The sequence below is a fragment of the Octopus sinensis genome, unplaced genomic scaffold (assembly GCF_006345805.1).
Source record: "Octopus sinensis unplaced genomic scaffold, ASM634580v1 Contig10403, whole genome shotgun sequence".
In the NCBI taxonomy this organism is placed as follows: domain Eukaryota; kingdom Metazoa; phylum Mollusca; class Cephalopoda; order Octopoda; family Octopodidae; genus Octopus; species Octopus sinensis.
Genome location: NW_021832125.1, coordinates 114,772 through 132,161, shown reverse-complemented (window position 1 = coordinate 132,161; position 17,390 = coordinate 114,772). Strand labels below are relative to the sequence as shown.

General features: G+C 38.6%; 2 protein-coding genes across 2 annotated transcripts; one reads left to right on the top strand and one right to left on the bottom strand.

Moving 5' to 3' along the window:
• Nucleotides 1-5,890: 5,890 nt before the first annotated feature.
• On the top strand, nt 5,891-6,904 carry LOC115228408. The gene has a single exon (XM_029798994.1). The coding sequence runs from the start codon at nt 5,891-5,893 to the stop codon at nt 6,902-6,904; it is 1,014 nt and encodes a 337-aa protein (XP_029654854.1).
• Nucleotides 6,905-10,092: 3,188 nt separating this feature from the next.
• LOC115228407 (SCAN domain-containing protein 3-like) lies at nt 10,093-10,593 on the bottom strand. The gene has a single exon (XM_029798993.1). It carries the CDS (start codon nt 10,591-10,593, stop codon nt 10,093-10,095), a length of 501 nt encoding a protein of 166 aa, XP_029654853.1.
• Nucleotides 10,594-17,390: the final 6,797 nt, after the last annotated feature.

The following is a 17,390-nucleotide window of genomic DNA, read 5'->3' as shown; positions in this document are numbered from 1 at the left end:
AATTTTACCTGGAGAATGAATATAGCCTGCTCAAGCCAAGAATGTCGTCCATTACTTCGTAGTGTCAACAATCAGAAAGCTCGAAGAATTCCCCTCAAATCTTGAACACCTAACTCGAAAAACAAGAGAAGATCTCTTTAATTACACAAAAACCCAATCAAAAACAATACAAATAACTATCAGGAGATATCCAGTTTTAATTTCTTTTTAAACACCTCGGTTGGGGGCTTTCAAAATTATTAATAAATTTAAATTATGAACGTCATTCTGGGTTAAACACAAATAATTAATGAGTATCCACGTGAATCACAACCAAGTAAGTGAAGTTATCTGATATTGAAGAGTGGCAACCCCCTGCTGAACTACATCACAGCCGTGCCTTGGGAGTACCAGGAAATCTCGGCAGACTACGTGATTCCCCCTAGCACTTGCATTTTATATTTAAGTCTACGTTTCCACATGGGAAGACGCCGATATATCCATCAGAGAATCAACTCTGTCGAGAGAGGATTCAAAATTAAAGTCTTATTAGTCAAAATCGACTCGGTTCTCATTGGGCAACACGTGATAGGATGATCCGGACTCGGCCTTGTCGGAGTTGGCTCAAATATCGATATTGGCCGATTATGCCATGATCGTTTGCTGGAGGTCAGAATAATCCCCCTCCTTTAGTTCGGAGGAGGCTGCCCGCTATGTCCAGACTTATAAAATATTCGAAAAAAAGCCTCCAGGGATAATTATGCCAAAAAAAGCACAGGACGTACACACGGCAGTAATGTTTTGTTGTATTTGTTTGGTGATCGATGTGTTGACTGCGATTAAGGGAGTTAACAAGACTGATGCCAAAACTCTGCTTAATTCCTTTAACGACTTGGAGGGCATTGCTCAGGCTAGTTTGGAACAACTCAGTTTGTGTCATGGGTTGGGTGCCACAAAGGCTAGCCAGATTTTTGACGCTTTCCATCGTCAATTTAGAAATGCATAATTTTCGATTTTTTATTTTGATATCTTTTTACTTAAAAATTGATATTATTTTTTTAAATATTAAATAAAAAGAAAACATGTTCCTTTTCAAATAAAGACGGTAAACGGAACTGGCTGAAATTGAATAGATTAACGATGATTTTAAGTGGTCTGCCCCACAGTTCTACAGAAACTTGACTGAGAAAAAAAGAATACGCAGTTTATGTTTGAACAGAGTCAGTCTCTCTCATTCTGGGACTGTGTTTGAGTAAAACAAAAGTCCGTGTGGGACTCGATTTTATTAGATAATCGGGCGGAGGAAGCACCTACTGATTTTGAAAAAGACACCATTATTGTATCATTAACCAACTGCCAAATAGGAGGGCCTGTGAATGTGATGGAATATAAAATTTTTTTGAAAAAGTTTACTGCAGTCCACAATGACCTTAGTAAGAAAGTCGCGGATATTATATTGAGCCGAGCGCGCGACCAATTAAATTCACTGAATGTTGATCAATGTCAAATTAACTTATTTTATTAATAGATCAAGAAAAATGATTATTTCTAACTGTTATCTAACTTATTGAGTCGTTTGGCATTACTTTCATTACTGATCCATCACTATTTTCCACATTGACAAAAATGTTAAATAATTTTGCACCAATAATGACTGTATCCTCGCAATTATGTTCGCATCGGTTAATCTCAAAGAAGGATTTGTCCCATAATCCTTTTGAATGCGAACCTTTTAAGTAATTATAAAATAAATACTATCTCTCCAATGTTTAATTCATATTTTGACACATTCACTCCCATCTTCATGTACATTCTCTTATAATACGAAGAATTCAAGTTAACTTTTGGGAAGTTGAATATCATTTAGATTAGTCGCCACTTCTTTTATTCTCAAGATTCCATGTAAACGAATATTTTGTTTAAGGGCTTCGGTCGCGCGCTCATAATGATACCTTTTTATTGATAAATTTAGACTGACACGTTGATGAAAGGTGTGATAGGTGTCAAAGTGGCTCGTTCCGCTCGATCACACGCTCGCGACATAATATAGTCGATCATCATAAGTAGGGCAACCAATTGCAATTTTTTGCAATTAAATATAATTTAATTAAAATTCGATAAATAATAAAGTAATGAATAGACATTAATTTTAATTATATTTTTATTCGATTTAAATTTGCAATTTTTTGCAATTTTTTGTAGTCATTTTACAATTTTTTGCAATTTTTTTAAATTAAAAAAAAAATTTTTTTATTAAAAAATAATATAATTATAAGTAAAAGATTATTAAAACGTGTTTTAGTTGTTTGTTGTAATGGGTAAAAGGACAGTGTCACAGAAAATTTCATTTTATGCAAAGAAATTCCCCGAGTTTGTTATTGACAGTGAAGGGAATTTATTTTGCTCCAATTGCTCAACTGTTGTACGGTGTGACACAAAATTTTTTGTTGATGCGCACCGTTCTTCAAAAAAACATTTAAAAGCACACAGTATTTCTTTGAATTTAAATTTATAGAATGGACAAATTCATCTCAGAGTTCACAAACATTTCTTTCGGCGATAACGGATACTCGAAAGGATTGGGGGATCAAAGTAACACAAGCGTTTTTGGAGGCAAACATACCAATTTATAAAATCAGACATCCTTCCCTCATACGGCTTTTTGAGCAGGAAACATATCCTTTGCCATCTGAATCATCTTGCAGGTTAAATGTTAAAGAAATATCAAAATATAAAATTAATACCATTCAGACTCATTTACTGTTGTTTTTTTAAGTTATTCAATAGTGGGGAATGTGTTTTTTTTGTTTGTGATGAAGCCCAAATCAATGGAACTCGTTTTTTAATTACTTTGATTGGGAAAATCTCCACTCCAAAAAATCTTCATTTAGTATCGTGTACCAATCTATATTATCCGCCTACTACTTCAACAATTTGTGTTGAGGTGGACAAAGTAATAAAGAAATTTTCTATTGAACGTGAAAATTTTATATTATTCGTTACAGATGGGGCGAGATATATGACCAGTGGTATATACAAATAAATTTAATTTTAGCTGGGGCATCAATGAAATTGATATACCAAAATCTTTTCCACGTGACTTGCGTGTCACATTTATTGCACAACTGTGCTCTAAAGATTAAGGCATACTTCGCAGATGTTGATGAATTGATTTCGTCTATAAAGGCTGCCACAGTCAAAAACAAGAGACGTTTGGAGATGTTTTCACGAATCGGAAATCCACCCGAAGTTGTGGTTACAAGATGGGGAAGCTGGCTAAAAGCAGCAAAATATTACTCCCAGAATCTTCCAGAAATTATTAAAATCGTATCTGAATTTGAAGGAGATGGAGTTTTAATACAAAATGTTTTAGTTTTTAATTATTTTAGGCAAAAAAATCAGTGAATAATCCTACGTTGTTTCCAAGCTTAACCCAAATCAGTTCAAATTATTTGGGATTAATTGAAATGATTTCAAATACTGAATTGCTTGATTACTCCATTGCAACAGCTTATGGTGATCTAAACACCCTAGACTTTACATCAGATCCATGCGACATAAAATCCTATATATCAAAAAAGCTTGAGAAATCAGGAATACTAAGTATTCTTGAATTCTCAAATAAGAATCTATCGCCAGAAGTTTATTCACATCTCAGAAAATGTAGCGCAAGTTCAGCATCTATCGAAAGGGCAATATCTCTTTTGACGAAAATTCTTAGTAAAGAGAGGAACTTTAAACCTGAAAATGTTCAGGAATATTTGATTTCCTATTACAATAAATAATTTCGTTAATTTTTTGCATAATGTAATGTTTACAATTAAAAAAAATTATTTTTGCAATTTTTTACAATTTTTAAAATTCATTTTTGCAATTTTTTTTATTAAAAAGTGCAATTTTTTGGTTGCCCTAATCATAAGGCCAATTGTAATGAAAAAATGAGGTCTATTGGTTGCACACGTGCAGATCTCACATTTTTTCGTGAAAAAAAACGCATTTTAGATTTGAAAATGAAGGCTGTTTTTTATAAATTGTTTATTATGATCCTTGCCTCCTATATTAGTTTATTTGATGTATTTGATCAAATTGAGTCAGATGCATGCAGTTTGACATTACAGTAGAGGAGTCAAATGGATCTGAACTTGATCCTCAAGGCCATCCCAAATGGTTAGGCCACTGAAAAACAGTTAACATCTATAAAATTTAATCGTTTAAAAACATAATAATTTATGACTTAATTAGTTAAAAATAGCTCCTAAATTCGATAATCATGTTTGTCTTCTTCTCGGACCGTCCTAAGGAAGCCTGGGACCGATCTCATAAATATATCTAGTCAAGAAAAGCATTTATATATACTTTTCTTATTTGTGATTTGTTTTAAATTAATGTTTTATTACATGTCAGGTATGGCCAGCCTGAGCGAGATGAGCGAGATGATAAAATATTTTGCTATTCTTTACAAGTTAACCATAAAATAATTAGAAATTTTGGTAGTTCGTATCTTGTGTGTACTTTAAATTAACAAAGATAACTTTTGATTTGTGAGAAATATATAAAGAACTCCGGAGAAACTCGAACTGTTCATTCGCTCTCCGACATATGCCAGTCGTGTCTTGTGAGAAACCCCCACAAATGGAGAATTTAATGCACCCTCCGTAATGACCATTTTCATCTAAGCTGTTTATAAGGCGACTGCAAGTGCTTTAGGCGCATGCCCGCTGCCTCTTGCCACAATTTCTCGACTGAGGAATTCATTCTGTCCCTGTCGTCCCTCCGTGGAACAAGACAGATTCCTCTCCACATCCCCAAACAAGTATGTTTGACGGCTGCTTTCTGCCTCGAACAAATTATATCGGAAGCACTCTTTTCCCAAGAAGACTTCGAGAAAACACTCAAACTCCGGTTGGAGGAACCAGTGTTCGAAGCTGAATGAGAAAAACCTCAATACATTCAGATTACTGTTTTCAAACATGCCTTGGAAATTCTCCTACGATACTTGGTAGAACAGCTCGGAACTGTGAGGAATTGCCAGGGAACAAAGGAGCAGGCATTGATCAACAAGTGTCTTTCTAACGCTTACGGAAACTCACTTATGTCTATGTGGGTGGATGTTAAGAAGGCATTTGACTCCGTTGATCATGCATATCTCATCGAATGTCTACACAAGCTGTGTCTGCCTGTGTGGTTCATTAGTTTTGTTAAAGCTGTGATGAGTATGTGGAGTGTTCATCTCGAGTATAACAAACACACAATCGGTGAGGTAAAACTGGAGAGGGGGATTTTACAAGGAGATAGCATGTCGCCGCTACTCTTTGTGCTCTGTCTCGAACCATTGAGTAGGCTCCTCAATGGAAGACACGAACAATTGTCGATAACTCATGAGGGACGTTTGTTTAACACGAACCACCTTGTGTTTATTGACGACATTAAATTGTTCGCTCGGTCCTCAAACCAACTCCGCTCTATGGGAGAATGTGTGTACGAATTCCTGGGGAAAATAGGATTGGAACTTAATTTTTCCAAGTCGGCGACTAACTCGCAATTATGTGGCCATCTAGTCAAGGTCTTGGAAGATCACGAGGGATATAAGTACCTCGGGATCACTGAAAGCCCCAAATCGCTCATACTCCCAGAAACCAAGATCCAAATAATAGAGGGAGTTCGGAAGCGGCAGCAATGTTATGCAAAACTCATTTAAATGCAAGGAATTTATTCCATGCGTTGAATGAATATGCAATATCATTGCTTAACTATTATGTAGGTATTGTGGAGTTTGAGCCACAACAAGGAGAGGCTATATCTACCACGTGCTCAATTCGGAAGGGGGCTTTGTGGAGTGGCCCATTTAAGTGAGCGTATTCTCCTGAAGATGCATGACCACCTGGTGTCTGGTGCTAGTGTATCAGATAGGATGTACGCAATCTTGCAAACGGAAAAGGCACGAGCTAGTCACCTTGGAACCATAAAGGCCTATTTGTTGGTCAAGTACGGTTTCGAGAGTGAACGAGTGGTAGAAGTGAAGGGGTTGATCAAAGTACAAAAAGAGTCTTTGATTAAAAAGATCAACTTAAAAGTCCTTCACAAGACCCTCTTCCAAGCTTTGGACAATCCGCATGTTGACGTTAAGTCGTCAACGACTTGGCTAAGATATGGAAATAATTCCCCTCGATCCGAAGGATTATTTACCTATCTGCAAGATCGAAACTTTTTCTGGAATCGATCTAAGGTCTGTCCTCATTGTAAATTGAGGTGCCTGTCCGTAGACCACATAGCCACGAAATGCGGTAGTATGTTTTACCACGACTATACGTGGAGGCATAACGAGGTTGTACGTAGTTTACACTTAATGCTGTGCAATAAGTATGGGATTAGACGTTCCAGAAAGTTGCGAACTCATAAGGTGCAGTCTGTGGTCGAGAATGCCAGAGTATGCATTAAAGTGGATACTAGTATTCACACCTCGATACTTGTCCAGCACAATAAGCCGGACATTGTGGTACAAGATAAGGTCTCTGGCGAGATACTTATCATAGAAGTTGGCATCACATGTCTAGATCGTTTGACCACGGTGGAAGTGGAAAAGAAGCGTAAGTACGACCTTCTTGCAAACGAGCTTGGGTTGATGCACAGATGCAAGGTCCTTGTCATTCCTTGCGTGATGACATGGGAAGGAATTGTATCTAAGTACCACAAGGGTTATCTCAGGCAGTTGGGAGTCGATAGGTACATTCAGGCCTATATGCAGTCCACTGTCCTGAAAAGAACTCTAGAGAGTGCATCTGTTGATGCGCGCAGATCCAGCCCCTTAATGCCACATGGGCAGAAGAAGGACCGGCTGGAAAATGCTCTCACAGAGCTATTCCTTCGACCAGAAGCAGAAGAGGCTGGCCTCCAGACTTCGGATGCGGACGGGTCGTCGGATTAGTTTAGTTAACTGTTTTATCTCGGGTGTTTTTTGTTAATAAAGTGTTACGATTTCTAATCAGAATTGGTCCCTTATGATTTTAAGACGCTAAAACACGATATCGCCCTTATTACTTTCTTTGTAATGCAATATTTCCACTTTTTGAGCAAATGTAAGCCTAGTGTAGCTTCCAACAGGAACAGTGCGACCCATGCTTGCTTTAAATTCTTTGTATTTTTTTCAATAAAAAAGAATTTTTTAATTAATAAAAAGAATTTTCAAAAATTGTGGAAATTTTCAGAATTGGCAAATATCATTGTAAAGTAGAAAGAATCGATAAAAAGTTGCAAATTTAAGAATTGGCAGATTCTAGAGAGTTTACTGTATTTCTTTTTTAAAATGCAACCTTAAGCCTCAACCAAGTTGAATTTTGTCTATTCACGCCTGATCCTAGCTTATCTATTTGCTTTCATATGGCCCCTTGAAATATCCTGTAGATTATTATTATTATTTGCAACATACGTAGAATCATATTAGTTATAATTTTACTCGTGCAGCATTAAAAACAATCCTTTGAACCAGCCTCCTCCAACCTCCTCTGTCGTGAGCGAGTTTCCTCAGCTCGTCCAGATCCTCACCACTCCTTAGCCTTTTCTTCACACATTTCAGGTCTCCGTCAAGTGTTTCCGGCAGCGTAACACGTGGACGTCCACGGAAGCTCGATCCTTCTTTCAGGAAGTAGCCCTCCATTGCTATGTTAGCTGGGGCAAGCATGTCCATTCGTAGAATATGGCCAAATAACCTCCACCGCATATTAACGATTTCCACACTCAGAGGGCCAGTTCTGCATCTATTGTATAGCGATTCCTGGTTGATTCTTATAGGCCAGTTCAATCCCAGTAGGGATCTAAGTTGCCTGCGGTGAAAGGAATCGAGTCCACGTTGTTCAGTACTAGACATTCCCCAGGTCGCCGAATTATATGTCAGGATTGGTTTGACAAAGGCTTCATACATCCTCAGACGAAGTGACGTACAGAGTCGTCGTTTGCCGATCCACTCTTTCTTTATCTTGTTCATCGTGGCCCAAGCGAGAGCCTTTCTTCTGACAATATCATGGCCGTCCCCAAGTAGAGAACCGAGTTTGTTCGTTTTGCGCCAGGCTTCACTTGAGCTGCTCTCCATCCTCATGATTTCAACGATGTCGGTTTTTCCAACGTTCATTTTAAGGAACCATCTGTTCAGCTCAGCAGGTGCCACTTCAAGGAGTCGAAGTAAGGCCGATTTGTCGTCTGACACGAAGTCGACGTCATCTGCATATACAATTTCGACGATATTGCCAGCATAGAATTTTCGAAGGTCTCGTAGTGCCGTCTCCAGATAGATCACGAATAGCAGCGGCGAGAGGGCGTCTCCCTGAGGGGTACCGACGTTGCACGTGAATTCGCGGGAAAACGCCGTGCCGACCCGCACCTTGAGCTTTGTGTTCGATAGTAGTACTCTTATCATATTGACAGAGTCAGGGTCCAGGAATTGTTCCAGTATTTTGAGGAGTAGACCACGGCGTACCGTGTCAAAGGCCCTAGACAGGTCTATTCCCAGGACTGTTGTTGCACTTTTGTATCTCTGGGTGATAGCGCAGTACCACTTGTGGGCCCAAACAGCATCGGCGGTGGATCTTCCTGTCCTAAATCCACTATGACTCGGGGATAGATAGTTATCCACTTGTTCTCTTATTCGGTTCAGTGTAACTAATCCCAAAAGTTTCCGTAAGGTGTTTAGCAAGATTATAGGGCGTAGATTTTCGACAGGCCCAGCCTGCTTGTTAGGCTTTTGGATCGGTATTAATAATCCGGAATCAAGACCGAGGAATTCCTTTTTCATAAACATACCATTGAGTAGCTCCGCCAGTTTGTCTGTTAGTGCAGGCGGTCCGTATTTAAACAGTTCTGAATTTATTCCATCCGGTCCAGAGGAGCGGCCATTTTTAAGTTTGGCTATTGCAGTTGATACTTCACCGGTGGTGATAGGTAGGCTGAGATGAGTGGTGTATCCGCTGGTATAATCGGATATTTCTCCGTGAGCGGTTAATATACTCTCGAAATACGAGGCTATATATTCAGCCTGCTCTTTGGGATTTGTGATGAATCTTCCATTGCTGTCATGGATTTTGAGTTTGTTAGTTTGTTTTTTCCTGTTGAGTAGGTGGATTGCCGTAAACATTTTTGAAGAGTCCTTTAGCTGTTCAATTCCTGCAGCTATTAAGTCGAGTTTGTTAGTGAAGTTTGTCTTGTTCAACATTTTGATTTTTTTCTGGGTAGATGAACGTCTGTTCTGTAAGATTTGTTTCTTCTTCGGATCAGATGTGTTTTCCAGTTGTAGTCTTAGCTCCTTTTGTTCTTTGATGAGGGCAGGGAGATCAGAGTGTATACCTTTGTTGCATAGTACTTGCGACCGAAGGCCAATTGCCTCGTCGGCTGCCAAGAGGATCCCTTTCATTGTCTCCGCCCAGGCACCTCCTGGAGAAAGTTCGGCATTTATGTTTCCAAGAGATTTCATGATTGACAGTTGGTAGTTGTCTCTGACCAGCGTGGATGAGCACAGTTGTTCGATTTTATGCCTTATCCTTACATCAGCGTTGGGCCCTCTTCGTCGTAGGTCAATTGATGTCTTCATAGCAAACTTGGCAGAGACAATTTTATGATCACTGTAAGTAGCTGCACCTCCATAAGACCTTGAGTCTCGGAGAAGCGATTTTTCCCCGGCTATTCACGCCTGATCCTAGCTTATCTATTTGCTTTCATATGGCCCCTTGAAATATCCTGTAGATTATTATTATAATTATTATTATTATTATTATTGAACCAGAAAACCACCGTCATAGCCAAAAGAAAGAAGAATTCAGGTGATCCCAGCCTCCCCTAGCAGTTCTCGCAGCCTCTCCCGATGTTCCGCCGTTGTCCCGACGCATTTTCGGTACGGACGGGGATTTTCAGGACGAACCTCTCCGTTGTTCCAGGCTTTCGGGATAATCTTTTTTTCAGAGAAAGTATTCAGCAGGTTTGCCGCTTTCGCCCGAATTTTGTCGATTTTTGATATCCTGTAGATCAGTGGTTCTCAAACTTTTTTTCCTTGCGTACCCCTTGCCATCTAAATAATTTTTCGCGTACCCCTTATCGATTTTTAAAAAATTAAGGAAAAAAAATATTTAATTAATGAGATGGATGGTGTTGTTTATCAATCACTAATCTATCGATTTCTGGATCCTTTGACGAAAGACACACCCGAATATCATGAACAACATTCAGCCTCGCACGATGAACTGATTTTAAATTAAACAACGATGAAAATCCTTGTTCGCAGAGATATGTAGTCGGAAACAAAAGCAAAAAATCGATTATATAAAATCCAATATTGTGATATTTTGATGTCATTTTACACCAAAATTCAATTAATGGTGCAGATTCAAATAAGATTTTTGACTCGTAAGAATTTATTAATTCAATAACTTCTTCTTGAATATTTGAAGGCAAAACATTAACTTTTACGGAAAAAGGATTGACAAAAAACTTAAGATCTACTTCATTAATTTCAGGTATATATTTTTCAATTTCATTCTTCAATCCAAGTAAATGGGAAGTTATTTGATGTTTTAAATTTTCTATTTCATTTAATTTTAGATGGAAAATGTTTTCATTCAACTTATCAAACATAGTAAAATTAGAATTTGTTGTATTATCTATCCACAGTTGGAGCTTCATACGAAAAGACCTACAATATTGCATTATTTCGTAAAAAACCTTGTTTTTTCTAAAAAGTCAACAATGGTAACTCCCTTAGTTTGTACCGATAAATTCAAAGCATTAATTCGCGAAAAAATGTCCGTTAAATAAGATAGCATTACACCCCAATACATATTTGATAACTTTGATAAATATAAATTTTTATTTTCGCGAAGAAAATATTCATAAATTTCATTCTTCAAACTGTGCACTCTGGAAAGAACATTTCCTTTGGATAACCATCGAACTTCTGTGTGATATAGTAAAACCTTCTCATCTGAACCAAATTCTTCACAAATTGAATAAAAAATTCGCGAATTTAAAGGACTTTTTTGATATGATTGACAATTTTAATAACATCGTCAAGAACATTTTTAAGTTCAAGAGGCATTGTCTTCACAGCAAGAACATAACGATGCAACATACAGTGAAGATGTTTTACATTTGGATTGACAGATTGTACTCTACCTCGGAAACCAGAGTTACATCCAAGCATAGCTGGTGCTCCATCTGTGGTGCATGCACTAAGATTTTGCCACAATAGGCCTATCATAAGTAAAAAATCAAAAATGTACCTTCTGTTTCAAAAAAACAATTAACTGCATCGAAAATATCAGAACCTTTTGTGTTTAAAGGTAAGGAATAGTTGAACAAAAATTCTTCCTTAATATTTTCCATATAAATATATCGCACATAAACGAGTAACTGAAAGCAATTTGCTACATCTGTTGATTCATCCAATTGAATTGAAAATTTTTTAAAGGCAGCACTTTTTATTTCAGTAATGACCTAATAATAATTAACCAGAAAATAACTTGTTCTTTTATGTTTTCGGATAGATCTCGTATTCTTCTATTGACGGTATCATTTGAACATGGAATTTTTCGAACAATATGCTCCAATTTATTGCCAGGGAAACATTCAAACATGTCCTTAATGCACGGTATAATAAGATTCTCGGCAATTGTATGTGGTTTTTTGGCTTTTGCGATCCGATATGAAATCATGTAAGAGAGTTTTGATAGTAAAAAATTAATGTCAAAATTGAAAGAATCGTCTATTTTCCGAATATTATCTTTTTTGTTCTTAAAAAAGTCATTTGGTTTTCCGATAGTTTCGAAATGATTAGAAACTTGATGCCGAGAAAGTAATGAAGGTTTCATGGATTCAGGGCAAAGAATCTTTTGGCAAATAATACACTGCGGATGTGGCACACCGTTTTTAATCACAAAATAAAATCCATAGTTGAGATAACTATCGTTGTATTTTCGAATCTTGTTAACAGGTAAACTCATAAGAAAAACTAGTAGCGTGGAGATTTATTTTATTATTAATTATTTAATTTAATTATGATTTTTATTATAATTAGAATTAATAACTTTTTTATGTTGAAACGAAAATTAAATAGATTTTCAAAAAATTTTCGCGTACCCCCTACAGAATTTCGCGTACCCCTAGGGGTACGCGTACCCCAGTTTGAGAACCACTGCTGTAGATAATAGAGTTGATTAGTTATAAAGTATAAGAACAAATTACGACTAAAATTGTAATTTTTTAAATAATTTTACAAATTAAAAAAGCATATACAAAAACAAAAAATAGGCATAAAAATAACAAAATTGATAGAGCATACTTAAAGAGCTATCAAAGGATCGCGAGCCAGTTTTTTTGACCCCTGGATTAGTTTTACCCTACTGATTGAGTGTCATTGCCACAATAATTCTGCAAATTAAGTAAGGAACTGCAGTCAGACAAACAATTGCAGTTCAAACAATGAAAAACTGGCAGGTACAGGAAGTGTTCAATTCACGCGTAGAAGTATAGGTCGAAATTCATGGTTAAATCGAATTTTCAAATGGTGAAAAAAAATCGGTGTTGATGTCGCGTTTAAAAAAATAACTATTAAATATCTATTAATTAATTTTTAAAGTTATTATTATTAATTTGTTAAGTAGTTGCCCATAGGGGCCTGATTACCCATGTCACATATTATCTACGGCAGGGTTTCTTAACCGGGGGTACATGTGCCTAGGGGATACGCGAGAAGATCCAGGGAGTACGCGGAAAATGTTTTGTGATTATTCAGATATGTTTCAATTCTTGCACACTTATGGAATTTTGGAGTAAAATGATTTCCAAGTATTCGTTATTGACTATGGCTAGTATGCAATATTTAATTCCTTATCCAAAAACATACTTATGCGAAACTGCGATGTCTTGTTTATCATTTATTAAAAATAAATCTCGTAATCGATTGAAAGTTAGAGATGATGTGCAAATCGCTCTTAGCAACATGGATTCGAATATTAGATACACTTTTTCGGCATAAAATATTTTATTGATTTTGTTTAGTTAGAAAATAATTTATATTTTATAATTAAATCATTTATCTCAAAAAAAGATATGTGAAATTTTAAAAATTGATAGGGGGTACGCGGGATCTATTTTTAACCCCAAGGGGTACAATTTATCAAAAATTTGAAAAAGATTAAGAACCGCTGATCTACGGATATACTTTATTTGCTATGATTATTAGTTTTTAAGGGATAAAAGATCTTTTTAGAATTTTCTGGAGGGTATAAAATTTCAGTTTAATCCCAATATTTAAATCAAGAGAGCAGTGAGAGTGAAAAATATGAACACGTTGAGGACACTAAAGAAAATGTGATTACTAAACACTGCAGATATTTTGAAGGACTTTCCCATATTTTACCTCATAATCTCTCCATTACTTTAAGAATCTCAAATGCAATGTCAAAAGCCTTAACTGTGCTGAAATACATTTCTTTTTTGTTAAGTTTCTGTTCGACAGAGATAATGGTTGAACTGTCATGTTATATCAACTGAGGACATTTTTTGTTAACAGACAAATCCCATTCTTGGCAGAGTTTAAACCAAAAATTTTTATTTTAATAAAAGCTGTCAGTAAAGAATAGATAAAGACCTTCGGCATTTCTGCCTTTTCAGTCCCGCACACACGCTCACCTCCCAGCCGCAAACTAAGACGTACCGCCTTACCTACCACCCAGACATTATCTTCTCTAGGACCTCTGAGAGGCCTTTGAGGGACAATTCCTGGGTGTCCGAGAGCTCCTCTCGCCATCCTAAGCCATGGGCTAGCCGGATGGCTCGTTTTCTGACTTTCTTGAGCGCGTCAACGTATTTCTCCCGGTCCTCGCAGAAGTGCCAGGTATAAACGCCATAGGTCAACACGGGTAACACCATGGTGTTAAACACGCGTAGCCAAGCACCTCTCCGCAGCCGGAAAGTACGCAACGCGCCTAATCGCTGCATTGCACGCATTTTCGTACGTGCAATGTGATTATCAAACTTACCGGACGGCTTAAAGAGCACGCCCAAATAGGTCATCCGATTAACTGTAGCAATTGCTGACCCGTTCAGCAATAACCTAGGGACGTAATTAGTGTAACCCCTCGTCCTTTTACAGACTTTGAGGACACTGCACTTGTCGGCACACATCTTTAGACCCCTACTCCCACACCAGTTTACAAGTCCATCCACAGTAACCTGTAGTCTACGATACGCACACTCAGGTTTCATCGAGTGATCTCAGAGGATTATGTCGTCTGCATAAATCACCATTTCAGTACGAGCATTGACTAGCATGGGCGCACAAACCATAAAGACCTTAAAAAGCGTGGGACTCAGCACAAAGCCCTGAGGGACCCCACGAAGGACTGTTGTGACTTTAGAAAAGACTCCTTGATGCCGCACGACCTGTCCGCGAGATTCTGCGACGCTAGCCGTGCTCCTTACCTTCGAGATTACACCCCCACCTACCTTTCGGGTTACCTCCTTTAACGTAGGGCAACCCTTGAAGTTGGCAGTGTGTCCTACTTACCACAGTTGACACACTGTCTCTTCATAGGTGGCGAAGGGCATGCCTTGCGACCATGCTCCCACCGCAGATTAAGCACTTTGCCTTCTCCGGACACTTCGTGCTTATGTTTCCGAAACCCTGACAACGAAAGCATTGGGTGGCATTTGGGCGAAGCACGGAGCCTGACGTAGCCGACCCTAGTACCCAAAAGTACAAAGCCCTCGGCTTCCGCAGGAGATCCCAGCGTGACCTCCACCACTTCAAGAGGGCAGTAACCTTGCTTGAAGCATGCAATGGCAGAGGCACTGGGGTACTCTCGCTGCTGGTGCTCTAAAAGGTCTTTATCCTTGAAGTCCCGGAGGACGCCAAGGAGGAGGACTCTCACCTGCCCTACCTTGCGTTCGAGCTTAACAAGCTGATGCATGCCAGCTCTCTTTCAAAACTGGAAAAGTCCTCATACCCAAGCAGGAATTGGGTGGGCTCCCTCTTCAGAACTCAATACCACTTAGATGGCTGTATCGAGTCCTGAATGTTTAGAATTTTAATCACTGAGGCCTTTTCACAGGTGGGAAAGACCTCTAGTCGTGCTACAACGCCGAAGGTAATTCTACCCCCGGCAAACACCTCATTTGCCAGAGATAAACAAAGATTTGTGAATTAATTAAAATCTATTTTTGATAGCAAAACAATTTAATTATCGCAGGAAATAGTGTTGTACGATTATACCTTGAGAATGGTAATCGCATTTGAAAATAAAATAGTATAATTCTGCCAAAATTAATAGAATACAAGATACATCTGCGACCGGCGAAGAGTAGAGATTATGCCACCATCGTAGTAATTTTGGAAGAGGATTGAGCTCAATTACTCTTCTAAGTGAAAGTATGCTCTTTAGATTCGTTATGGACTTAAAACATCGAATTGATGTCTGCAACAGAAGCTTCTCATTTCTGCAGGCCAAAATGGTAGAAAAAAACTCATCTGGTCACTATTGAAGGGTACTCGAAGCACAAATGCCTACTTGAAGAATCAGTTTTACTTAACAAAAACTGGTGATCGCTGTCCAGAACAATTCGACCAGATTTTTTAAAAATGTTTCCATTCCATCCTATACAAAAGTGCTACGGAGGATTTTGTGAATTTTAATAATTCTACAAAGCCATTGTAGTCACTCAAAGCCAATAGCTTCCACGATCTGAAAGCTTATTCTGCCACGCGCAGGATAGAAATTTATTCTCTGAGAACACAACTTAATGTGTTCCCGTTGCATGAGATAAAAGAAGACCGCCGACCACGGTGCTACTAGATATGAGAAGAAGTTACATGGGGAATATGTCAGGAGGCACGCTGAAGTAGTGAGATATATACAATTTCATTTTTGTCAAGAATTCGGACTCAAGATTAATAATAAGCTCAAAACACATTCAGTAGAATCTGTATCAGAGAATGAGAAGATTGAACACATTTAGAGCGTATCGGTCGCAATTCTTTGCGGGAACTGCCTCTCGATTTGTAGCGCGTCGTCGTCGGACTGACTCTCGAGTCTGCGATAGTCTAGTTATTTTTTATCACGAATTGAATTTTAAAAAAGTTATTCTAATTAACTATAGTTATTATAAAGAGCTTCATTTCCGTTAATAAAGCGACAACTTATACAAGATGCAATATGTAATTATGAATGTATATTCAGAAACTGGAAATTTAATTACATTTATCGCATCTTCACTTTATTTATTAAATCACCAAGACCACGGAAAAAACCGAACAACCGTCACGTGATCCCGATGCAATCAACCAGAGACCTCATCCTCGTTCGGTGATTTTTCCACGAGCCCACACAAGATCGCACCGGGAGCTGGCCTCATTTGTCGAGTATTTGCAAACAGACTGAGGTTCAGCTCGATCAGGTGTTCTAGAGGAGCCAGGCCGGAGCGTTTGTTATCGTGTGAACAACGATCGGTTAATCTGTGGGCTCTTTGTTGGACCTTCTCGATTCGCCTCGTGTTGGACCACGATAACCGCGGACTCCATGATCCGCAGGGGTAGGAAATGGACGCTTCAAAGTATTGACGGTAAATATTCGCAGTACCGGGTGGAAACCGTTTTTCTGAATAGGCTCCTAAGCACGTTCAATTTTTTTTCACAATTACGAAGGAGGTTGTCTGCGTGCAAAAAGAAGCAAAGGTGCATGTCGAGCTTTTTCTGTTCATTACTTTTTTGATTTTAATATTTTTTCCGCCGAAATTTTGAAGTTGTGATTTGATTTTTTTCATTTTCAATCAACAATTTGAAAAGTTAGAAAAGGGAGAAAGATTGTTGAAGACTACGCGGTTTAGGGCGCCCTCCCGACCTCACGGATTGCGAAGCAGTTGCCACGGATTACAACAATGGAGAGGCGTTGAAGAAGTCAAAAGGACTCTCTCGGGTTGTCTCTCCTTTTGGCGATTCTTCACCCCAAACCGCGTAGGAAACAAAGCGACTTGTGGCTAAAGACCCCAGAGGTCTCAACGGCGATGGGCGTGAAAGCAAAATTGGAGAGGTGATCGTACTTTAGGATTTTGAGATCTTCGGCGCGATTGGAAGCAAAGCCTGGGTCGACGGCCGACATGGCTAGGTTCCCGTGGAGAATGTGTCACAGCAGGTAGAATCTCATATAAGGGATTTTCCCTGCTCAAAGGTGGAATGTAGACAGCTCTGTCCAAACCGACAGGTTCGGGACGGACGGCACCCCGGCGTCTTCGTGGAAACACTTTACGATGTCGTTCAGTTAACTGTGGCGAGGTGCAAAGTGCTTTATACGCTAAGATATGCACCCTGTTTCGACAGAAGCGACCTCCTATCTGATTTCGATTACATCTCAAAGCTCGGTATGAGCTCCCTATGCAAT